Source organism: Talpa occidentalis, unplaced genomic scaffold, assembly GCF_014898055.3.
Source record: "Talpa occidentalis isolate TD23 unplaced genomic scaffold, MPIMG_talOcc4v2.1 talOcc4.11, whole genome shotgun sequence".
NCBI classification, from domain to species: Eukaryota; Metazoa; Chordata; class Mammalia; order Eulipotyphla; family Talpidae; genus Talpa; species Talpa occidentalis.
Window position 1 is genome coordinate 71,101,641 of NW_023601104.1, and position 26,977 is coordinate 71,128,617.

The following is a 26,977-nucleotide window of genomic DNA, read 5'->3' on the forward strand; positions in this document are numbered from 1 at the left end:
CAACTGCTGCGCCACCGGGGAGGCCCTAAATAAATCTTTTTCTAAAAAAAAATTTGGTGAATATTAACCTACACATCCAACTGTCTCAACAAATTCCAAGTAGGATTAACTCCACAATATAGAGGTGTACCAACTAGACAGTGGTGAACTAACAGAGTGGGTAACCCAAAAAGGACAGCAATGATAGTGAAGAACCAATTAAAAACTATTCTGGATCTTACCTATTTTCCCCCAACATTTTTAAATTCTCTAAAACAACCATTATCTTTAATTTCCTGTACATTCTCCACAATTTTTATCCCCCCAGTTTCATTAGCATTTGTTTATCTAACTTGACCTAAGATGATAGGGAGACAGATGATGGAAATGGACAAACAAGAAGGCTAAGAATAGGCTATGTGGATAATATTGTACCTTTTTTCTTTCCTTAAAACACTTAAAACACCTATAGTTTTAAATGTCCATTTCCCAATTCAAGTGATGCATATGCAGAAAATGGAACTTCATGTAGCCTATAGCCTAATTTTAGTAATTCTTGTATTTTAATTGTTTATATTTTTTCCAAGGGCAGCTGTTAAAATTTACCTAGAATGGGCCGTTTTATAAAAAGCTTTTTATTTTTATTTTTTTTATAGAGGCATGTTTTTTATTTATTTATTTATTTTATTTGGTTTTGTTTATACAAGCACTGGGTCCAGTCAGAAGCGTGGGAGGGTGAGAGAATTCACCAGAACCAGAGCGGGGAGCAGAGCAGGCAGAAGGAACGAAGTACGCTGCTGAGGGGAGCAGCGGGCGGCAGGGGAGGTCTGCGCGCCATGCGGGACCCTCCTCCAGTGGCCGGGGAGCAGCCGGGGATCGAACCAGCGCCGCAGAGGCCACGGGCAGCTTCCCAACCCAGAGCTCAACCGCTGCGCCACTGGGGAGGCCCTATAAAAAGCTTTTTGAAGATATAATCCACATACTATTTTAAACACATAATTTAATGGTTTATTCACAGATTTATGAAATTGTTACCACAAAAAATATTTGGATTTTTTTTTCACCAGCTCAACAGGAAATTCTTTGCTATCACCTCCTTAAACCTCCCACTCTTCCAATCCCAGCCTTAAGCAAAGTCGTTATTTTGTCTGTACATTTCCTCATTCTGGACTTTTTATTTGAATATAATTCTGATACGTGGATTTGTGTGAATAACTTCTTTCACTTAACATGTTTTTAACATTTATACAAGTTTAGTGTGTATCAGCATTTCACTCTTTTTCATTGCAAAATAATACTCTTTATGATATGGCTATACCATATTTTGCTTCTTCATTCATTCACTGATGGATATTTGGGTTGTTTTCAGCATTGGGTTATTATGAATAACATTGCTTTGAACATTTGTGTACAAATTTTGGTGTGGACATGTTTTTATTTCTCTTGAACATATACCTAGGAATGGGATTTTCCCATGGTTAGATCTTTATAGAAAACAAATTATTAGCATAGTATCAAAGAAGTAATATTAAGAAAAAAGAGCAGATTTTAAGTAAATAGAAATATCAGCAACTAGATATAAAAACTAATGCCATTATTCAATAGGATGAGATAATTTCAATAGGTCAAGATAACAGTACCTATATCCAAGTTCTCTTCAATTTTGCTACTTTGTAGATCTCATGCTGTCAGTATCTTTCTGAATGATCATTTAGAGAGAAAGTGAGCAGTAATGCATAGTTGTGCTTAAAGAAATACACAGACTAACAAATAGACATGAGTTTAAGGGGCCATTTGAGACAGGCTGGGGAATTTAAAGCTCAGTATGGAATCACAATTGTGCTGGCATTTTGGACTAATGCCATGTTGAAAATGAGTCAGAAGAGACTGAAGATCCTCTTCTTATTCCAGTGAAAACTATTTGATTGGCATCAGCAGTCTTGTTATCTATGAACACCAATACCAGAACTAGACTTTATCCCCAGCTTGACAGGCTTGGTTGGCAGGCTTCAGAAGCACCGACCATGATACATTCATATGTGCTCACATGTCTGACTTATAAATTGTGACCTCTAACAGGACATGAATGTACCCCAGTTATCTTGGCATCCCATAATCTGCAAGATTTATAGTAAACATTGGGAAACAGTTGCATTAATGTGTCACTACCTCTGTTGTCTCTTTTCTAAAGAGTAGTTCAGGGTGGGGGGAGGAAGCAAATATTGTTTTAAAATGAACAATGATGTAAAATATTAATTAAAAAAATATATAAAGAGCAGTTCAAATATGGTAGAACAAAGATTACACTGGAAGCATATTGATTAAAGTCAAAAGGTGACAGGCTAACTATTACCTCACAAATATTCCATATTTTGATTCAATATTAAAATGAAAAAATATTTTATTTTTTTAAAAAGATTTATTTATTTATACAAACATTGGGTACAGTCAGAAGCGCGGGAGGGTGAGAGAATTCACCAGAGTCAGAGCAGGCAGACTGAGGAAGCACACAGCTGAGGGGAGCAGCGAGCAATGAGAGGTCTGCGTGCCATGTGGGACCCTTGCCCTGCGGCTGGGGATTGAACCGGCGCTGCAGAGGCTGCGGGCAGCTTCACAACCCAGCACTCAACCACTGTGCCACTGGGGAGGCCCAAAAAAATATTTTAAAGTAAAACACATAATTGAAAAGTCAGGTAGCACATGTTAAAGACATTGTTTGTCATCTTCCCAACAACTATTCATGAAGTCCACCCTACTTTTTGTATCCTTCTCTGAACCCAGGGGCTTCAGGGGAGCATGTTATCATGATTGAGTCAATCAGTGCTGACTGTTTGTTTTGCTAGTGACTATTTTAGATATGGGCACATAATGAATTTCTAGCCAATGACACTTGCTACAATCTTCTGAGAAAGTGTGTATGATCCTTAATAGAGAATCAGTTGCAAAGAAAACAGTCCTTGTTTCACTGGATGTTGTCAAGTATGGATGTCATTAGCTTCCTGTAGTCATCCTGTGATGTTGAAGCTGACAAGCAAAAGACTGGAAGAAAGCAACTGACTCCTTGCTAACAACCAACCCTGAAAATGCTCTACTTTTGAACCTATGTGAGATATGTTCCTTACTTGGTTCTATTGGACTGTCTGTTATTTGTGACCAGCAGTATCCTGATAGTCTACTACAAGGAATACACATAACAATTTAAGAACAAATATAATAGTCTCCTATTCCTTCTTTTTCTCTTCTCCAGAGGAAATCACTTTCACATTTTTAATTGTTGTGGCAGATGATTTACTTACATGCTTCTAAATAATATGCTTGTACTGCTATTTTCTTATCAATAGAATGCTGACTTTCTACAATGAAAAATCAAAACTAAGCATAGGCACACCCTTCTACTTTCCTTCTTCCTATATAGTTTACAATGTTTAACTAGATCTATCCTGTGCTTACATTATTATGATTATATAAATGTTATTCACTACTGAGTCAGTTAGTGTATTGACTGCATTTCTTTTCTTATACCATTGTTTTACCCTCTGGAGTTAAAAAATGTTCATTGACATTACATTCATTAGCTTTACATCCCATTTTATCAACTATTAAGATTGCGTGGGCCTACCTGGTGGCGCAAGGGGTTAAGCACTACACTATGAAGCAATCCGCAACCTCTGCAGTACAAGTTCGATCCCCGGCTGGCCAGGAAGCAACCCACATGGTGAGGCAGACCTCTCCTGTCTTGCCCGCTGCTCCCCTCAGCAGTGTACTTCAGTCAATCTGCCTGGTTCTGTTCCCCACTCTGTCTCTGGTGAATCCTCTCACCCCCCGCATCTCTAGCCTGTACCCCAGCTCTTGCATGCATAAAAAAATCTTTAAAAAAAAAAAGATTGCTACCCTGACTTTTAGTTAAATATTTCTCTGATATATGTACATACATATATTTGGTAATAGCTTTATTCAGATATAAAATACAACGCAATTCATCTACTCAAAGTATGCAATTTAATTGTTTTTAATATAGTAAGTTTTGCAACCATAGTAACAATTTTTAAATACTTCACCCTACATCATCCTAAAAAGAAATCTCATACCCTTTAGCTATCATCCGTCAACCCTCCCAATTTCCGCATGCACTCCAGCCCTAGCAACCATTAATAAATGTTCTTTGAAATCATAGAATACATGGTGAGCTATTTTTACTTAGCATGTCTTCAAGATTCAACCAGGTGGTAGCATGTATTAGTACTTCATTACTTTTATGGCTAAATAATATTCCACTGTATGGGTGCATCATATTTGAATTGTTTCCACCTTTTGGCTATTATGAATAATGCTGTTATGAGTATTCATGTACAGTATTTGGTGTGTACATAAGTTTTAATTCTCTTGAGCATATACCTAGAAGTAGAATTGTTGGTTAAATTGCAACTATTTAATCATTTGAGGATTTTCTAGACTGCAGTTATTTTATTTTTATTTTCTCTCTCTGCTTCATTCAGTTCTACTTTCAGAGACATTTCCTTACAAGCATCTTGCAACTCTAAATATTTTTTGAATTTGTGTTTTTTGATAACTCCCATTTCATACCTGTTTATAAATACATTGCTTCCAAAAGACTTTACCAGCTTTTCCCACTTACAACACAGCATTGTCTCATATCTTAATATCTCAAAAATATAACTTTTCATTTTACACAGTGCTTCATTGAAAGATCAAAATGTACCAAAAGTTATTTAAGCAGCATGGGGCATTACTGCCATTTGTATTTTCAATGTTTAGCCTAAAAGAAGGGAGAGAATGAATTGGGTCTGTAATCTCGGTAAGAAATGATGGAAGTCTTACCTAATGGAGTAATGGTGGAAAAAGGCAAAGTGGCAGCTGACATATTAGGAGTTGGAATGGTATAGGTCATGTGGACTGACTAGGTAGGAGAAAAGGAAGAAAAGTCCAGAATTATCCTCAGGTTTATGGTTTAGACAACAGCAAAGATAGCTGAATTTCTCCAAAAAAGAAATATATTTTGATTACATTCAATATTAACTTACCATATTATTCAATATCTATTAAGTTAAATCATAGCATACATGTAACCTGCATGGTTGTATAAAAAAATTAAAATTTCCCCCAGTTAATCTCAGAGAAAGCATTATTAACAGTTAAAGAAAAATATAAAAAAGTCCTAAAGTAGTACTTATTTTTCTTAAGACAATAGTTGTAATTCAAAAGACAATATTTTCAAATGTTTTTATCTACAAAGATACTTTTATTTTCAATTACACATATTAAAGGATATTTAAAAATATGAAACCTTTGGAGAGATCAGCTTTTTATTAAGATTCTTTAGAGAAATATTTAAAAAAAAGGATGAAACAAAAATTCAAGCTTAAAATTACAGACGAAAGAACTATGGAAGAAAATGTTATCACAAGATATTACTAAAAGAGTATTTTAAAATAAAATAGGCATTCTTTTATTTATTTTTTATTCACTGACACTAAAAATAAATTTTATAATTTTCCATTTTAATATCATCTAAATATATTAATGTATAAATGCAAATATTTACTAAATATACTTTTTTTGACTAGATGCAAATCACTATTTCCTTAAAAAGTTTGATTCTACTTAACCTCATTAGAATATTTATATTTAAATACTTCAATGCAATCTATGTGTATTAAGCAAAGAGCTCCTCAAATGAGGAAAAGTCTGATTTGGTTCTATAAATAAAGGTGATTTAAAATAGAAAATTTGAACTTAAAAGCAGCTCAAATCACCTGTTTTTTCATGTCACACCAACCATCTATATCTAAAAGGTTCTGATCAAAGCTATTTCTTTAAATCCAACATTTACTAACTCAACAGATGGGTTTTTTAAATGAGGGATGTAATTTTACTTGCAATTTACTGCTTATATATTCAACTGGGGCTTTAAAAAAATAATTTTAGAATACACAAAGACCGAAATTAAACCATTCTCAACATTTTTCCAAGACTATTTGCTAACTGACTTGTTTTTTCTACATGAGCTTTAAACATGTCTACCACAGGTAGCATACAAAAGTAATTACATGCAACTATAAAACCTACCAAGTAAACTCCAAATGGAACTACTGCTTTTTTTTTCTCTTATAAGAATCATTACTGTGAACTCGAACTCGGTGATATACAGACGATGCAATTTTCATGCTTTCTTTCTTTGTAGATGTTTTCTCTCTTGTTTCAGGTTTCCAAAGTAATAATTGTGCATCTTCCCCTCCAGTTAGCAAAGAATCATCCTGCATATTCCAACAGAAAGAACGGACTGTAGCAGCATGCCCCCCCTGAAGGCTGGTGACATGGTTCAGCCCTGATGTAGTACAGCTCATTAAGTGAATCTTCCCTGTGTTTGTTCCTCCAACAACAAACAATTGGTCCATCTTTTCATGATATAGGCCACCAATCAAATAATCCAAAATACCTTCTTTCATATCAATTTCTTCTCTAACATTCTGAATGTTCAAACACGTAACAGGTTCATCAGTATCTAGATGATTAAGATCCCACCAACAAAATCCTTCATCATGTGTCATGCAGTAAATCTGTTTATAATCTTTCCCAGACCAACCAATATAGCTTACTGATGAAACTGAGTTACAAGTTGTAACTAGTGCATCGTCTTCATTCTCAGCACTAACATCAAATACATTTACCAGGCCATCAGTAGAACCTGACACTACCATATTAGGGTTGCTGGGATGGAAACATACTTGCGTGATATCATCACTATGTGTCTCTGAATATGCACCAAGTGGGTCTCTAGTAGTAGACAAATTCTGAGAATTAATTCTTGCATCCCAAAATATCAACAATGCGTCATCACCAACTTTTTCTGTACCAGCACAAATGACATGATCATTAGAGTTTATATCAAAACTGATAAAAATATTGGATGGGTAACCCTTGAACAGCTGGACAGGTTTTTCACTGGCTAATCGAGCATCCCAACATTTTACAGTGCCATCAGTACATGATGAATATACACTGTCACAAGAATTTGCAAATCTGACCCCATTAAGAAGTCCAGGACGTCCACTAAATTCTCGTAGAATATTTAACCTTTCTTTATCATATATTCGGATTGATCCATTAGAACATAAAACAGCAACCAAGCTTCCTTTCCCTGCTTTTACAGTCTTTGATGTGTCTATGCCAAGCAGATAAGTAGGTTCTTTAGTTCCCGAAGAACGTTTAACAATGTTCAGATTAGCAAATTGTTCCTCAATCTTCTCCATATCAGGAGTGGCATCCAGGGGTAGTAAAAATCTGAAATGAAAGTACAATAATTAAAATTAAAAGAAAAAAATAGATGGTCATGTCTTAATCCTTGGAAACTATGATAAAGGGGATTGCAGTTGCAGGTAGAATTCAAGTTGCTAAACATCTGACCTTAAAAGAGGGAGATTATTCTGGGTTATCTAGGTGGGCCCAATATAATCACAAGTGTTTAAAAATGGAAGAGGTAGTCAGAGCACAAGATTCAAAACACAAGATTCCATTACTATGGAAGAAGGCACAGAGAAATACAAGAAGGCACAGAGAAAGACAGCTTAGGTGAAGGAGGTCACTAGGTGACTAGCAGGTGGAAAAGTCAAGAAACATCCTTCCTTAGACCCTCCAGATGAAAATGAAGCCCTCTCAACACCTTGATTTTAGCTCATTAAGACCCATTTTAGAGTTCCTATCTTCAGGAATATAAAATGATAAATGTGTTTTTTCTAACTTTTATAGATACATCTTCATGAAAGGAGAGGAGCACTCAAGTGGTGTCATTTTCCTTGTGATTGCCTTAAACAGAAGTGGAACAAGAGGTGGGGAGGAGACACATAGAGAAGAGATATGTAGAGACACTTGGAAAAGATACTTGAGAGAGAATTATGGAGGGGCTGTTTCTGGTCCTTGGCAGAGACAATGGCAACCATTATCTGGACTTCATGTTGGATTATGTGATATATTTTGAATTTTGCGCCTCTCCTGCCCCAGCAATCTGGAACCTGCCAAACCCCTTTCTTGTGGGTACTTACCAGAAGGTACCTAACACTTGTGACAAGTCTCTGGGCCTCGGTAGCCCAGCTTTGGCCTAAACCTGTTTGGCTGGGCATTTGCCCATGAGGGGATGAGTAATTTTTGCAGTTTTATTGGGAAACTATTATTTGAAATCCTTTCTCTCCTCTCTCTCTCCTCTCTTCCCCTCTCCACTTCTCCCCTCTCTCTTCTCTCTCTCTGCCCCCCTATCCCGCACCCTCTCCCCAACCCTCTCTCTCCACACCAATTCTATTTAAAAAATCTTTCACACTAAGGATCTACTTATTTTGCCTTTGTGAATGCAGACAGTCAGATACTTTTTAGAGAGTTCACCCTTCAACAGTTTGGAGTCCCTGAATACCCTAACAAAGGCACAAAGTTGATTGCACACTAACAAAGGCACAAAGTTTGTAGTAAATAAAACAGAGGTTTCAAGTATGGAATTCTAGAGTAGTACTTCTCAGTGTGAACCTAAGCATTCTGGCTTCAAGCACTGTACTCTTAAACCACCACACTAAATACCTTCTCCATGCTAGATAGTCTGGAGACCAACATCAAGGTCAGAAAAATATGCGTGCCTACTAACTTTATCACAAATTCTTCTATCATGCATATTCTAGGCTGCTTCACAAATTCATTTTTATTCTTAAGGTGAAATGGTTTTTTCCTCTTGCTTTAGCAGTAGCTTTTTAAAGTGTCTATCTTGTCTTTAAAAGAAGAAATGAGTACTAACTCAAGAGTTGTTAGAAGGATTAACAGAAATAATGAGTTCAGCACAATGTTATGTAGCAATTACCAGCAATACAATCTCAACAGATGCCACTAAGACCATGGTGAAGAATTGGGATCTATCAGAATATCTCCAAACAGCACAATTAAAGCAGTGGGTAAAAAAATATTAAAGGCCTCCCCGGTGGCGTAGCAGTTGACCGCTGGGCCAGTTCGATCCCCGGCTGCTCCCCGGCCACCAGAGGAGGGTCCCACATGGTGCACAGACCTCTCCTGCTGCCCGCTGCTCCCCTCAGCAGTGTACTTCAGTCAATCTGCCTGTTCTGTTCCCCGCTCTGTCTCTGGTGAATCCTCTCACCGCCCCCCGCCATACCTCTGGCCTGTACCCCTGCTCTTGTATGCATAAATAAATAAATCTTTTTAAAAAAAAGTAGAAAAAGTTCATGAGACACCAAATACATAGAATTCAGATTTAACAGATGTTACGTTTTGCCATTTTTTCTTGTTTTTTATTTAAAGAAATAAAATATGATAAACTTTATATTATAAAGAAATAATATTTTATCCTATGCTTAAAAATATATGAAAATGGCATCACATTTATATGTATCTCTTTTTGCAATTTGCTCCTACCTGTCAGTATTTTTGAAAAACCCTATTCCACTTTCTAAACATCTCTTTTTTGCTCATTTGTTATTAATAAATGGTGTTGACTAAATGAACTTTCATGCATTAAGAGCTGAAGAGTTCTAGGAGAAACAATAATAAAAGGATACTATGTGTGTCTCTGTGTTTGCAGGGGAACTCTGTTCATGGCAATTAGTAAAATAATGGCATTCTTTAACATTATTTTTAATAAAATGTCAAAAGGAGATATAAGGAAAGATATATTTGTAGAGAAAAATACAATTTACAGAGGGGGCGGAGCAACATGGCGGCGAGGAGACGCTGCGAGTAAGATCTCCCATTAAAAAAAGTTAATAGGGAGGAAAAGCGGCAGGTCCCAGTGAGAACTGGGACACGGAAGATAAACGGGTGACTCCAGCAAACTACCCGAAGAAGAAAGTGGCCATAAAAGAGGACTAGAAGGGAGGGAAGCGCAGAACCCTGCTCCCCTCCCCCGCCCACAGAGGTGGCACTCTCCGACCCGCAGAGAGGAGGAAAACAACAAACTAAAACGGCCAACAAGAACAAACGACGCAGCAAGCGGGACTGGGAGTGGAAAGGAACTATTGCAGCCACCACACCCCGTGAACGGGAGCTGTGGAGAACCCTGCAGGATTCGCCGCGGCGGTGAGCGAACGGCTCCGGGCGCCATTAGAGAAGAACAAAGACCCCGGGAGACGCGCACACAGCCCGTGCTGCCTGTAAGCTTGCGCGGAAAAGCGGAGCGCTTGGCACGCTTGAAAAGCAAATGCAGACCGGGATCACCGCTGCCCAGGTCCCCGCGCCTGCGACCTAGGCTTGCGGGGAGACGCGCGGAGGCCCTCACGGGGGTGAAAGTCCCTCCCTGAGTGAGCAGGAACCAGGCGCCCAGGCACGGGAGTGGGGTGCAAAAGGCGCCATTCCCGCGCCACTGAACTGGGCTACAGCCCGCGTCCTGGACCTGAGGGCTTTGAACTGAGACCCGGGGCACGAAAACTAGGGGTGTGGGTTCTCCACGACGGTGGGGCACAAGGCAGATACAGCACCCCAAAGCTGTTGAGGCTTACCCTACCATTCCCGCTCTATTCCCTGTCCCACGGGGTAGGGGGAGGCGAAAAACAGCCCGCCAAGGACAATAGGAGAGATCTCTGGCGCCACCTAGCGACCAGGAAAAAAAAAGTCACTAACACCCCATAGAACAGGAAATTTCTTAAGACTGCTTGAGAAGGGCAGAAGGCTTCTGGAGGACCCAGTGGCCAGCCGGGAAGTTAGCCCACGCCAGGCCCCTTCCGACCAGCAGTCTGAGCCCACAGAGGGAGCAGGCACCCACGTCCGGGGCAGACTGGGTACACAGAAGAGTGTGCCTGAGACCGGAGGCGCAGGGACTGTATCCCGCTTCGCCATTTGAGAACAGGGACATTTCTTCAGTAAAAACTGCCTAAAACCATCAGAAAGCTCCCCCAGAAGCCAGAGATGGCTCCTGCAGGAGCCAGAGGGGAGCAGAGAAGTTCACCCAAGATGCCAGCCAGTCCGAGCAACACAGTGTCCCAACGCATACGACAAATTAGAAAACAGACAGTAGGGAGTAGAAGAACCACACGCAACCTAACAATGCCTCAGGAAAGAAGCACACCACAAAAAGAAAACCACTCCCCAGATTGCAACGACAGCAACTTGGAAGAACTTCTGAGCCTTTCAGAAAGAGAATTTAAAATTGCCATGATTAAAAAAGTGATAGATCAGAAGAAGGAAATTGAGTCCCTAAAGAGGGAAAACAATGGTCAGAAGAATGAAATTGAGTCCCTAAAGAGGGAAGTAAAAGAAATGCAGGAGATCAAAGAATTAATGGAGGAACTAAAGAACTCTGGGAAAAGCAATGAAAGCAGAATAGATGAAATGGAAGAACGAATAAGTACTCTTGAAGACACAGAAATAAAAAGAACCAAAACAGAAAAGGAAAGAGAAGTACGAAGGAAAAAGAATGAAGAAAGACTCCAGGAACGATCTGACTCCATGAGGAAAGGAAATATAAGAGTTATAGGAATTCCAGAAGGAGAGGAGAGAGATGTAGGAACAGAGAAAATATTCCAGGAGATAATTGAAGAGAACTTCCCAAATGCGAAGAAGGAGCTGAAAATTGATATACAAGAAGCAAGAAGAACACCAAACTTCCACGACGAAAGGAAAAACACAGCAAGACACATAATAGTAAAGCTCCCAAGAATCCAGGACAAGGAAAAAATAATGAAGCTGACAAGAGGGAAGAAACAGATAACATTCAAAGGAAAACCAATCAGGCTGACATCAGACTTCTCTGAAGAAACACTACGGGCAAGTAGAGAGTGGAGGGACATAGTCAACAGACTCCAAGAAAACAGATGCCAACCAAGAATACTCTATCCCGCAAAGCTCTCTTTCCTCCATGAAGAAAGAATATGGACCTTCCCAGACAAAGAGAAACTCCGAAATTTCATTGCGACTAAACCCCCACTCCAAAAAATACTACAAGGAATCCTAAAGCCAGAACCTCAGAGGGACGAATAACAACAAAAAAAGACCAAAAAAAAAAAAAAAGTTATTAAAAGAATAAATAAATAAAATCAAAGGAAAGACAAACACAATGGCAAATACAGATGCTAACATATCAATATTAACTCTAAATGTAAATGGACTAAACTCTTCAATAAAAAGACACAGAGTTGCAGCCTGGATTAAGAAACAAAACCCAACCTTTTGCTGTCTCCAGGAAACACATTTAGCTACAAAAGATAAAAATAGGCTCAAAGTCAAAGGATGGAAAACAATCCTACAAGCAAATGGGCCAAAAAAGAAAGCAGGAACAGCTATACTTATATCAGATAAAACAGACTTCAAACTCAAAAAAATAAAAAGAGACCCCAATGGTCACTACATTATGATCAAGGGGACAATACTTCAAGAAGAAATAACACTCATTAACATATACTCACCAAACGAAAGAGCACCAAAATATATCAGACAACTGTTGTCCTCTCTGAAAACAGACATCAGAGAAAACACATACGTAGTGGGAGACTTCAACACACCACTATCAACAATGGATAGATCAACAAGACAAAAAATAAGTAAAGAAACTAAAGCTCTAAATAAGGACCTAGAGCATTTGGGCTTAACAGACATCTATAGAACACTAAACCCAAAAAAAAACGGAGTACACATTTTTCTCAAGCGCACATGGATCATTCTCCAGGATCGATCACATACTGGGGCACAAGACAAACATCAACAGATACACCAAGATTGAAATCATACCAACCATCTTTTCTGACCACGAAGGCATCAAACTAGAAATAAACCATAAAAAGAAGGCAAGGAACTATCCTACCTCATGGAGATTAAAAACCACACTAATGGAAGACCACTGGACTAACGAGGAGATCAAAGAAGAAATTAAAAAATTCTTTGAATTGAATGACAAGGAGGACACCAATATCCTAAATGTATGGGATGCAGCAAAAGCAGTAATAAGAGGAAAATATATAGCAATAGAAGCTTACATCAAAAAACAAGAGAGAACTCAAAGAAACAACCTAATCTCGAAGCTCAAAGATCTAGAAAAAGAACAACAAAAAAACCCCAAAACCAGTAGAAGAAAAGAAATAATAAAAACCAAAGCAGAAATAAATGAAATTGAAACTAAAAAAACAATCCAAAAGATCAATGAAACCAAGAGCTGGTTCTTTGAAAAAATAAATAAAATAGACAAACCCCTAGCCAGGCTCACAAAGGAAAAAAGGGAGAAAGCACAAATACACAGGATCATAAATGAAAGAGGAGAAATCACAACGGACACAGCAGAAATCAAAAGAATAATCAGTAACTACTATGAACAGTTATATGGAAACAAGTTCAACAATCTAGAGGAGATGGACAAATTCCTACAACTCTACAATCACCCAAAGCTAGATAAAGAAGAAATAGAACACCTAAACAGACCAATTACAAGCAGCGAAATTGAAATGGTAATCAAAAACCTCCCCAAAAACAAAAGCCCAGGACCTGATGGATTTACAAATGAATTCTACCAAACATTCAGAGACGAATTAGTGCCTATCCTTCACAAACTCTTCCAAAAAATTGAGAAGGAAGGGACAATACCAAACACGTTCTATGAAGCCAATATTACACTAATACCAAAACCGAATAAGGACAACACAAAAAAGGAAAACTACAGGCCAATCTCCCTAATGAACACTGATGCAAAAATCCTCAATAAAATTTTAGCTATCAGAATCCAACAATGTATCCATAAGATAATTCACCACGACCAAGTTGGATTCATTCCAGGGGCACAAGGATGGTTTAACATCCGAAAATCAATCAACGTTATCCAACACATCAACAAAAAGAAATATAAAAACCATATGATAATATCAATAGATGCCAAGAAAGCTTTCGACAAAGTGCAACACCCATTCATGATAAAAGCCCTTGAAATTCTTGGGATACAAGGAACATACCTCAACATCATAAAGGCCATCTATGACAAGCCAACAGCCAGTATCATTCTCAATGGTGAAAAGCTGAAAGCAATTCCATTAAGATCTGGAACAAGACAAGGATGTCCACTCTCACCACTGCTTTTCAATATAATACTGGAAGTCCTAGCCAGAGCAATAAGACAAGAGAAAGACATCCAAGGAATCCAAATAGGAAAAGAAGAAGTCAAACTATCACTATTTGCAGATGATATGATAATCTACATAGAGAACCCCAAAATCTCCACAGAAAAACTAATTCAACTCATCAGTCAGTTCAGTAAAGTGGCAGGATACAAAATCAACACGCAAAAGTCAGTAGCCTTCCTATACACAAACAACAAATCTGAAGAAGAAGAAATCAAAAAAACCATCCCTTTTATTATCGAAACAAAAAAAATCAAATATTTGGGAATAAATCTAACAAAAGAGGTAAAGGACCTATACAAAGAAAACTATAAAACACTGTTAAAAGAAATAGAAGAAGACACAAAGAAATGGAAAGACATCCCCTGCTCATGGATTGGAAGAATAAACATTATTAAAATGGCCATCCTACCAAAAGCAATATACAGATTCAATGCTATTCCAATCAAAATTTCAATGGCATTCTTCAAAGAAATAGAACAATTATTGATGAAATTCATATGGAATCACCAAAAACCCCGAATAGCCAAAGCTCTACTGAAAAAAAAAGAAGGAAATGGAGGCATCACACTCCCAGACTTCAAACTATACTACAAAGCCATAATCATCAAAACTGCATGGTATTGGAACAAGAACAGACATACAGACCAATGGAATCGAATAGAAAATCCAGAAATAAACCCACAGATTTATGGTCAACTAATCTTTGACAAAGGAGCAAAGACTATGCATTGGAGCAAAGAAAGTTTGTTCAATAAATGGTGCTGGGAAAACTGGGTCGCTACATGCAAAAGAATGAAGCTTGACCACTACCTCACACCATACACAAAAATCAACTCAAAATGGATTAAAGAACTAGACATAAGACCTGAAACCATAAAATATATAGAAGGAAATATAGGTGAAACACTACGTGATTTGCACATCAAAGACATCTTTACAGACACATCACCCAAAGCAGTGATAGTGAAGGCGAAGATAAACAGCTGGGACTACATCAAATTAAAGAGCTTCTGCACAGCAAAAGAAACAATAACAAAAACAAAGAGAAACCCCACCAACTGGGAGAACATTTTTGCACCTAACACTAATGATAGAGGACTGATCACAAAAATCTGCAAAGAGCTGATGAGACTTAACAACAACAAAGAAAAGAATCCAGTCAAAAAATGGGCAGAACAGCTAAAAAGAAACTTCTCTGAAGAGGAAATGCAAATGGCCAACAGGCATATGAAAAAATGTTCAACATCACTTGTCATCAGGGAAATGCAAATCAAAACTACCATGAGATACCATCTTACACCAGTGAGAATGGCACATATTAAAAAAACTAGCAACAACAAATGTTGGCGAGGGTGTGGAGAAAAAGGAACTCTTCTGCACTGTTGGTGGGAGTGCAAACTGGTCCAACCACTGTGGAGAGCTGTGTGGAGATTTCTGGACCTACTAAACATAGAGCTTCCATATGATCCAGCAATTCCACTCCTAGGTATTTACCCAAAGGACACAGAAACATCAATTCCAAAGAACACCTGCACCCCTATGTTTATAGCAGCACTGTTTACAATAGCTAAGCTTTGGAAACAACCCAAATGCCCAAAAATAGATGACTGGATCAAGAAGATGTGGTACATATATACCATGGAATATTACTCAGCATTCAAAAAAGATAAACACATGCAATTTGCAGCAACATGGATGGTGCTGGAAGGGATCATGCTCAGTGAAATAAGCCAAAAAGAAAAAGAAAAATACCGGATGGTCTCACTCATAGCAGGAATCTAGAAAACTTAAATAAGGGACCAGGAAAATGAATAACTATAAGAAAGTGAAAATCAAAATCAACAAAAAACTATGAACCAGAGACACTTTTTGGGGGGTGGGGGGCGGGAAGGGAAGGATTGGGGTCAGAATGGGGCTTTTGCAATTGTATGGGGGAATATAAAAATAAAATTTATTATTTAAAAAAAAAAGAAAAATACAATTTAATATGATTTTTATTATAAGATATTCAAAATATTTTAAAATGTGTGTTTATGTAAGCGTTTACTGCTTTTACATTCCAAGGAAGAAATGTTTTTTAATTCCAGATAACACATCTGCCCATTCTTGAAATATGCAGTGTTAATATGAGGTTATAAAAGAATTGCTTCTTTGCTACTGCCTCATATTGAACTCTGTAGATGAAAGATCAGATTGATGAGACTTTCATTTATTACTTATTTTGATGATGAGACTTTTAAACAATAAAAATGTTTAATGTGGTTTTTAAGCTAATAGTAATTTCTAGGACTATGACTCACACTTCCACAAGCAAGCAGGATAGTAGTATAGTACTCTTTCCTGCCACTGTGTTGCCTGGAGAGTGTTTCAAACATTCCCCTGCAAGGCTTTCATTCAAAGCATACTGGGGATTGATGAGGCAGACAGAGTGGGCCACAGAGGGAATGCTATAGCAAACTGACACTTCCAAGACCACAGCAGCTGTCTTGTGACAGGCTGTCCATGTGACACGCTATGTAAGTGCACCACAGCACTTCAAAAAGAAAACAAGAAGATAAGGTAGTTATACCCCATTGGATTCCTAAGCCAAAGTGATTATATTCATCTATACATACAAACACTTCAGTCTCTTATAGGGCAACAAGAGACAAAAAAATCTCTAGCTTATGTTTTAACACATTAATATGCAAGTGAGTCATATTTGCAATATAACCTTCCAAGGCGACACAGTTAATTCTTAAATTACATACTCATGAATCACTGCAAATGAATATACTCTTTTCCTTCTATGTATAGCCTTTATCAGATTTTTCTTTACATGATCCACTTCCCAGTACTCAAAAGAAACCGTAGGCGCCTTTCTTCTCACTCTGTATTTTCACAGGACAACCTCATTTCAGCCATGTTTTCAAGTGACACCTAGATCGTTCACCTGTTTATTAATCCATACTCCCTCCTGTCTACTGACCATTTCTCCCTGAGTGTGTCCCACTATACCCCAAAATAAAACTGATTATTTATGCTTTCTTCCTTCCCCATCAAGTTTTCCCTTTAAAAATGAAAACAACTTAACACTTCTCAATTTTCCCTACTTTGGTCCATGATAACATTCTGATCTATCCTATTCAGCTAACTCTCCTACTCAGGTCTCCCAATCGATCTATCTCCAAATCCTACTTTGCAGCTTCAAATACTTAGTAAGTATTAGATTAAATCTATTTCTGTAGACCAAAACAAGATTGAAAACTTCATATGATTCAACCTAACATAAAAGCAAACAGGAACAAGCTTGACTTTTATCTTTTCTCTATTTGCTTCTGTTAAATGCACAAAAAGGAAGCTTTAAATTAAAATTAGCATTCTATATCTCCACAGATTAGTGAGAGCTTAAGGCATGGAATGAATTTTATATTAATACACACACATGTGGGAAAGGTATGAAAAGAGAGCGACAGAAATTGAGTACTAAAGCAAAGAGACAGAAGAAAAAAATGGGAAATGCAGATAAATAGGAGGGAAAGGATATAAAGCGAGTTACAATTACTACCTCTTGATCAAACACAGGTGAAACAATGCAGTTCTTACTTTCCCAATGGAGAAGGAGACAGAACAGGTCCAGATAAAGGTAGTTCAGTCAAGTCTAAAGCTATGATAGTTTTCTTGGCCAAAAGGAATTTTTTCTCATTAAAGAAAAATCCCTGCCCTTCAATTAGAGGATACAGAGGTACTCATAACCAATTTAACTATGGCCCTAACTGTTGTGTGAATGGAGGCAGAAATCATTACTAATATCTCATCTTGATCCACAAGTGCAGGTCAGGAAATAGTAGAAACCCAGCAGTATCCTTGCACCAAACCATCACTGCTGCTGTAGTCTTACCAGGATACAGAATTCTCACATCTAAAAGTAATGCAGAAGCTGGAAGATGTTTAGAAAGACACGCCAACAAACACATAGGGTGCGTTTCCTTATGATAAGATTCAAGAGGGTGAAATATTAATTTACTCATGAGCTGATCGCCTGCAACACGTTAGATGGTAATTGCCTAATCTCTTATCAGAAAAACTGTCCTTTGACAACAAAGTTCCCAAGCATAAATATAAACTCTTTTTTGTGGCTTTTGCCTTAAGATTTATGTTTTTTTATCAACTGAAATGTTATTTTATTTCCCATTAAAATAAACCCAATAACATGTTTTCTGTATGTAAATGCATCCTAAACACATCTAGCTGCAAGTAGGTATTGCTCTTGTTCCTGAATTGGCTAAGTCTGAATACAAAATTTGACTGATCATCTAGCCTAAATAATTCCATAATGGAAACAGAAGTAGCTTTTTTTTCCATTCTAAACAGAGAACAAAAAATAGTATTAAAAGAAAATAGCATACATTTTACCCCTTTTTAAAAATATTGATTATGAGAGGCACTATACTAATACTCTTCTGCATATTATTTTGTATAAAATCAGAAATGAAGACCATATTTTGAAACAGAGGTATTTTTACTTTTCAGGTATGAATGCTCATCATTTTTAAAAGATTTGACAGTATCAGCATCAAATACTATTAAAATTCTACTATTAAGGAGTAACAATTGCATTTGATATATACGTTGGGTAAAGGACTAGTTATTTTTCGAGCTTGTTTATCAGACTTGTGTCAGAAAAAAACTGATTTCCCAAAACTGCCATTACTATAAGGAACTAATTATGATGACTGTGAAATGCAGAGTTCAAGCAAATGTCCCCAATGCAGGGAGATTAATGGGAAATGTCTTTCAGGAATGGGCTCTAATAATTTTGCAATTCACACATGTAACTACAATAATGCTATCACATCTGCCAAATTGGGCTATGATAATTGAACCCTCACAGAGAAGGAAAATATTCATAATAGGAGTTCAATAAATACTAGGCTGAGTGCTAACTAGTTACAACTAGTTTTTTGAGTCTAATCATTTAACACTTTAAGTAGTATTACACCCATTTCACAGAGAAACATGAAGTTCTGAGAGCCTTGAGTAATTTACTAAAGTATCATACTTACTAAGTGAGGCTATAGGGGGATTTTAGTTTGAAACCCGAGTTATAACTTCAAAACTGAACCTGTGCTCTTAGCCTAAACCAATCACTGTAATTCCATCCCTTTGATCAGTAATTGGTTCAGAAACCTTATATTCAATAACTTTTCCAATCAACAAATGTACTCCCTCCCAACTATAATTTGTCCAGATATGGAACACTAATTCTAAAATGGACCCAATACAAGTGATGTAAAGTACTTTTATCTCATGGTCATTAGATTCAACATGTTCTGATTATTTTGGTCAATTAACAGTGAGAGTTTCATTAGTGTAGACGACCCTAACAAATTAGATATAATCAAATAAAATCTTGGGTATATTACCAAGTACTGAATAATGTAAAAGGCTCCTATAAAGAAAGATTTTTAAGGGACATACTGTTTTAAAGTCAAATTTCATTCTTATAGAAAGAGAGGAACTTTGATCTTTTGTTAGTTTTAGAAAGTTCTGTCCACATTCCCTCCTCACCATTTTAAATGTTTTGTTCAAAAATGAAAGGGAAAAATAGAATACATCGAAGAACTCTCAGAAGACTACAAAAATCTACTCAGTAATAATGGTAGGATTCCCCAATTCTGAAGACATTAACAACAACAAAAAAGAACCAAACCATTGAAATGATACAAAATTCTAAAACTTAGTATGAAACTTCATCTGGTAAGTTTCTCTCTCTATATATATTTTTTAAATATTTGTATTTTTGATTATTATAGTCACATGGTTCAAAATTCTAAAGTTTCCAAAACAAATGTCTTGGAAAATTTCAATATTCAATCCCTATTCCTCTCCTAAGAGGCAACAAATGTTGCCAGTTTCCTGGAAGGCAGTTATGCTCTCACCACTATACTACCAAAGCTATTGCCAGTTTCTTAGGAATACTTTCAGGAATACTTAAAAATAATGCAGTTTTTTCAGCTTATCAAAAAAGCCACTAGTGTGGACAATAATAAAAGCAAGATGTTTAGGAATTAAACATCCTAATTTCAAGCACTTGTTCTACCACAACTCAGCAAAGTCATCACTGTACAGATTGCCTAACTTCTTCAACCCCCAAATTTCCATCATTAAAATCCATCAAATGAGGATAAATATCAACACATTCAATACTGAACACCTATTATGGCCATATACTATGCTAAATGCTAGAGATTCAGATGAAAAATACACTTGCAATTTTTAAGCAGACAGACCAGGGAACAATTATAATATAGGGTAGTGGGTACAAGGGAACAGGTAGATACAGGCTGATACAGGAGCACAAAGCATATGTACCTAGAGGACACAATTCTTGCCATAAAGAAAACAAGCAACAAATAATTTCCTTACTAATTTTTCATTCAATCTGCCTTAGTCATTTAATTTCAATTCACATTTTAAAAGCTATAATTCCTACAGCCTCTTAATAGTTTGAGTAGTCTCTTACTTTTATAATAAAACTATTTTTAAAATATGAATCAAGCAAAACTTCCTAAGTACATATATCAAATAACTCAAATCAGAATAAACTACTGACAATAAAATGAGTTAGTGCTTTTTTTATTTTTTTTATAACAGAACAGAAATATAAAATATTTAGGGATAAATCTGACAAATGAAGTGAAAGACCTTCACAATGAAAACTATCAAACATTGCTGGGAGATGTTAAAAGTATAAAGAAGTGAAAAGATCTATTGAGTTCATGGTTGAAAGACTTAAAATAGTCTTACTAAGATGTCAATTCTTCACAAATAGATCTGTAGTTTCAACACAATCCCAGTCAAAATTTCACAGTTTTTGTAGAAACTGTTACAAACTGGTTCTAAAATTCATGTAAGAGTATAAAGAACAAAAATGAGCTGGGATTGGAATTCTTCAGTGCACCAGGAAGCACCAACAAGCTGGTGATTGTGGTTTGTGACGGGAAGAGTTTTGAGAGTGAAGTTTGTTCTACAATGAAGCTTTTCTCTTTTTCCCTGTAAGTGAGATGGCAAATCAAAGACAGAAGGTATGGGGCCTCCCCTGGTGGCCCAGCGGTTGAGCGCTGGGCTGCGAAGTGGCCAGCAGCCTCTGCAGCACCGGGTCGATGAACCGCCACCAGCGAGGGTCCCACATGGCGCGCAGACCTCTCCTGCTGCCCGCTGCTCCCCTCAGCAGTGTACTTCGGTCCTTCTGCCTGTTCTGCTCCCCACTCTGGCTCTGGTGAATTCTCTCACCCTCCCACGCTTCTGACTGTACCCAGTGCTTGTATAAATAAATAAATGAATCTTAAAAAAAAAAAAAAAGAAGGTATGACTCCGGGTTTCAGTTTAATATTTGGAGCACTTCTGTCAAAATCTGTCTTCTTAAAGTGCCTTGAACACAACACTTCTCCTTTTTTGGGCTCCCAAATGCCTGCAGCATTCACATCAAGTCTTTTCATTGCTAATACCCATTTTCTTTTGACATTTTCATCTGTGGGGAATATGTGAAATGTCAGTCCTTCTAACTTGGAATTTGACAAACATCGAGAAGTGCATCCAATGGCCGAGCAACATTTCACCATGATTTTAGCGACTCATAACAGAACATTAGCAGCGAAGACAGCCAGTAACATCGACGACAGAGACTGCGTCGGCCTCCACTTACTGAGTTAGTGCTTTTTATGAGTTTTTTATCTTGTAATAAAAAATACACTTCTAAAGAGCTTATGAACTTAGTATCTTGTAGAGGATGACAGAGTTTTACTATCTTAAATTCTCAGTGATCTTCCCCAACATTCTTATCTTTTAGTTGGGAACCAATTAAAAAGACTTAAGATATTAAACTATTAAAAATATCCTTTCAGCTCCTTGGATAAATGGCTGATTCTGCATCTGGAGTAGGGAAAATATAAGATGAACTTAGAGCATCAAACAGTGCTGGGAAGTAAAGAAGTGCTTTTAGAAAATGAAAGAAATAGACACAGGAGTCACCCTAGAACAATTCAAGCAATAAATTAACAATACTGGATTGTAAACCAAAGAATAAATATCCAGGAATACTTACTGACAAAATTACTAAATAAGTAAATACATGAGGGACAAGGGATATAATCTTCCTTACAGAGGGGTAGATAGACCCCCTCCAGGTGGCAGAGCTAAATTCTCCTTCCCTATAGAGAGTAGCCTATTACTTGCTCCCAAAGAATAGAGGATAGAAAGGGTAAAAGATAGTAACTTGCGAGCAAAAAAAGCTGGAAGACACCACCTATCAAGATTAACACAGCTATCAAGATTAACACAACTGATAAACCAAGTTGACCTGATTTGTCCCATAATGTGACTTGATGAGAAAGGTACTTTGCTTCTGTAGTATTCTTCCCCCGAATCCATAACCCCAGTCCAATCATGAGAAAACACCCAAGTCTAATTGGGGAATAGTCTACAGATAACTCGCTGACACTCTTTGGAAGTTTCAAGTCATGAAAAACAAATCTGAGAGAATACCATGGATTGGGGAAGGGAGATGTGACGATAAAATGCACTGTGGTACTTTTGATTCGATTCTTGCCCAGAAAAAGGACATTAAGCGGAATAACTGGTGAAACCCAAATAAACTGTAGTTTTTAGCATTATTATTGTTAATTTCTTATTTTTGACAAATGTTTCACGGCTATGTTGTCACTAGAGAAGCTGGGTGAAGGGTACATAGAAACTCTGTATTTTTTGCAACTCTTCTATAAACCTAACCAAAAATAAAATGCTTTTTAAAACAAAAATTTAAAAAGCACCCATTTATGCATAGCATGGATGTTTGGAGGTTCTAGAGATGAAAGGATTTCACACTTACACATCAGGAATTATTCCTAGGCTGAAAAGCCCTACACATCAATCTCAGTTTCAGACCTGAGGTGGCCCAGACAGGCCAACCATTACTATCGTCATCAAACCCTGCCCCAGTCAACTCTCTTAATTTATTTTCATTATAAACTGGAAATTACATATCAGCACTCTATAGGATCTCCTCCCCCATGCCAACAACACACCTTTGCTGGAAGAATTCCTGAGGAAAGGTAAAAATAAAATCTCAAGGATCCTTATTCATATTCCCAGATTTGAAGAGAAGGCAACTGAAGTGGGCAACCTCAGAAAAACTGTAAGTAAATATTCATTACTGCAGGTGCTCAGAAGAGAAAAAGAGGACTGCTCAGGCTTTCTGTATTTCTAAAGTCTCCATGCTGAGCTTGGGATACATATGGAACTTGGTACAGGGCATTTCATGGATCTCAGAGAACAGATTCAAACACCCCTCCCTGCCGCCCCTCAACAAGGGACTTGTTTTTGCTGGGAGCAATGAGGCATGTGATATTTGGGACAGGTGATTAAGAGCTGGTATGTCTTCTTCCTCTTCTCTTCACCCATGTGCTAGCTAGGTGCAGAGGAGTAATGCTAAAGATTGTTAAGCCATAAAATGAAAGAGGTCTGTGTTCCCCAATCACCACATGAAAGACTATCTGCTGACTGCAAAACCTACATCTCACAACATCAGCCACTGTGTACATGTTTATGAAGCATAGTTTTACAAACTCCAAAACACAATGACTCCAACTTCTTAATGCCATTCGTCCTTTGTGGGGTTAAATTCAAAAGGAAATTTAGGGCCTCCCGGGTGGCGCAGCGGTTGAGCACTGGGTTGCGAAGCTGCCCGCAGCCTCTGCAGCACCAGTTCGATCCCCGGCTGCTCCCCGGCCTACCAGAGGAGGGTCCCACATGGCGCGCAGACCTCTCCTGCCGCCCGCTGCTCCCTTCAGCAGTGTGCTTCAGTCCTTCTGCCTGCTCTGCTCCCCGCTCTAGCTCTGGTCAATTCTCTCACTCTCCCGCGCTTCTGACTGTACCCAGTGCTTGAATAAACAAATAAACAAATAAATAAATAAATAAAATAAGTGAATGGGAACAATATATGTCATGCACGCATACTAATAGAGAATGAGAGAGACTACAATAAAAAAAAATTAAAAAGGAAATTTAGTAGGAATTAATCTCTTATACTAAACAAAAACCTAAATTTCAGCAATTTCTCTCATTTCATTTATTTTTTATTAAACCCAAGTTAAATCCATACTATATAGAGAGAATGTACAATATACTATACCACTTCAATAAAATTATTTCTATACATGTAAGCTTCTGTATATATTCACAGAAAGGTCTCTGGAATAATGGTCATAAACTCTATTTCAAGTGTCTGGAGTATATGTTTGTGTGTGTGTGTGTGTGTGTAGTGTGTTGCCTTCTTTCTAGTGCTTTTCTACATTTAAGTAATGATGACATAACCTAAATAATGATCCCACAAGTATTATTATGTACATTAAACTATGAGAAATGCACAGCTAGTATGCAGGTAAGCCAGCTTCTGAACTCCAGTATGCTTATTCGAGCCCATACTACTAACTCCTATACTATACTGTCTCTATAGTAAGTACATACCAGATTTTCTAAAAAGAGAGGTAGGTAGCCTATGTTACCTGAATAATAACCATATAAGTATGCTGATTTATTAAGGGGGGTGGGCAGAAGTAGCTGCTAATGTCTAAATTTGTTTGCTAGTGGCAAGATTAGTGGCAAATATAAAATATCTAATGATAGCCAAAACAGCACTATACTGAACATTAAAGAAATTTATAATTTGTCAAGTATATCTAATGTCAGCTAATCTAAAGGAAAATTACACAGGTGAAACTTTGAAATATGGTAAACAATATTTCAGAAAAACTGAAAAGGGTGAAGAGTGAAACAGGAACACTTGCTTATATGCACTACTAGTATATCTGAGAGGAAATACCTTGGGATTACAAAGCATGCATTGGTTTAATTTCAACAGAACATCTCTCAGAAAATTTCTGTATCAGGGGCCTCCCCAGTGGCACAGCGGGTTGAGCACCACGCTGTGAAGCTGTCCGCAGCCTCTGCAGCGACAGTTCGATTCCCGGCCAGCCAGGGAGAAACCCACATGGCATGGCAGACCTCTTCTGCTCCACCCGCTGCTCCCCTCAGGTCGGTCTGCCTGTTCTGCTCCCTGCTTTGTCTCTGGTGAATTCTCTCACCCTCCCACACCTCTGGTTTGTACCCCAGTTCTTGTATAAATCAATCAATCTTAAAAAAAAAAAAGAAAGAAAATTTTTGTATCAGAATTTTAAAGAAATTTGTGCTTGTGCTACACTAACATGGAATTGGTTTTAAAACAATTTGCCAAAGAAACATTTGTTTAAGATTGGGAAGAAGTGCTGAATATTTAGTGGAAAGGATGCTAAACTGACATCTGCTACAACTTCAATGTATTTTTAAATAAAGTATTCATTAATGACTGAGACTTAATGTCTTTGTAAATTAATCCTGCTTGGTGAGTCTGAATATGCTATTCTTATTCACATGAATGTTCAAGATACTGGTTGCAGCAACATATGGCATCTCATGCATTAAATACACTAAAATTCTTAGGGAAAGTGCAGTTTTTAAAGTGCAGGAATCTGTTACCAAGGAAAAAGGGGAGGGGGCTGGAGGGAATGATACACACATTTTCTCATGCCATATGAGATTATCCTTTAGGTTCCAGACAGAACATTGAAAATATCTTTTTTAAATACAAAGATATTTTCCTCAATAATGTCCTGAGATGTCCAGTTTCTCAAGCATATCCTCCACCCAAAGTCACCCTTTAAAGAAAGTCTGTGAATGCCCAGCTTCTTTCAACAAGAATAATTAACTGCCTTTTCCTTTCCATAACAACCAGCTGGTTAACCAAACACAGAAAGAAATCAAACTTCCCCAGCCACCAGATGTCTTAATTTGGAACAGTTAGTAGCAATGTAGAATAATCCAAATCTTGAATTGGTACTATATATTTACTACTTCTTTTTCTAATTTTGATAAGATGCTCTCAAAAATTAAGCAGATGCTTCCTTTAACCACTGCAAAAAATAAAAACGGAAACAAAGTGAACAAGGCCTATAACTGAAAGATGTTAACATTATCAGCTACTTGAATATTAAATGTTACAGAAAGTGATAAGCTATAAGAACATTAAATATATTCAAATGTCCGAACGAATTACCCTATTCAACAATTCAAAAATAATTCTCAAAGGGCTATGACATGAAAGGCCTAGAACACACTGGGTTAAACGAAGAACACAGGCAAAGTCCCTGCCCTCAAGGAAGGCAATGGATGGATAGATATAAGGCAAATAATTAATTATAATAACACAAATAGCCAGTCATAAGCATTACAAAAATAATAATGGCTAAAGGCAAAAAAAAAAAGCATGAAAGTACTTTTAGATTCAGTCATTTAGTCATTCGAGGAAAGCCTCTCCCATGACGTGAAGTTTCAGAATGAAATGAGGGCACAAAATATTGGACTATTCAGGAAAGAGTGTTCTGGGCAGAGAAAAACAGCAATTAAATTAGTGCAGCTGAAGTGGAGTCAGAGAAAGAAAATGGTGTGGGAAATAAAGTGAAAGAAGTTGCTAGAGTCAGATGAGAAATCTGTGGGCATTTTAGATTTTATCCTCAAGTGAAAAAGCAAGCAAGTCACTGGAGCTTTGTTGGAGGGTGAGTGAAGCATGCGCACATATGGAGGTGTGAAGTTGTACTCCCAAAATTATATAGTTATGTAAACAATTGGCAAATTAGTAAAATGCGAGAAAAAAAAATAAATCATGCATATGTTCACCAAAGGCCATCTTAAAAAAAAGGAAAAGAAAAAAAGAAAAAGAAAGCCACCGCAGGTTGAAAGCAAGTGAGAGATATTTGTGAAGGGATTCTGTCTTCTGGCTGCTGCCTGCAGAACAGACTTTAGGGTAAGAGTGAAAGCACTGA

General features: G+C 37.4%; 1 protein-coding gene across 7 annotated transcripts in view; it reads right to left on the minus strand.

Annotated features, from left to right (window-relative positions):
• The window catches only part of WDR89 (WD repeat domain 89), a 50,442-nt gene that overhangs the window by 8,657 nt on the left and 14,808 nt on the right, over nucleotides 1–26,977 (minus strand). For 4 of the 7 annotated variants that reach the window (XM_054690968.1, XM_054690958.1, XM_037503480.2 and 1 more), the window contains one exon: nucleotides 5,446–7,281. In XM_054690968.1, the coding sequence (XP_054546943.1) occupies nucleotides 6,087–7,250 (1,164 nt within the window). In that variant the 5' untranslated portion in view covers nucleotides 7,251–7,281 and the 3' untranslated portion in view covers nucleotides 5,446–6,086. Of the gene's footprint in view, nucleotides 1–2,426; nucleotides 4,898–5,445; nucleotides 7,282–26,977 lie in introns of those variants that run through there. The other 3 variants (XR_005123765.2, XR_005123764.2, XM_037503479.2) reach the window with 2 other exon arrangements.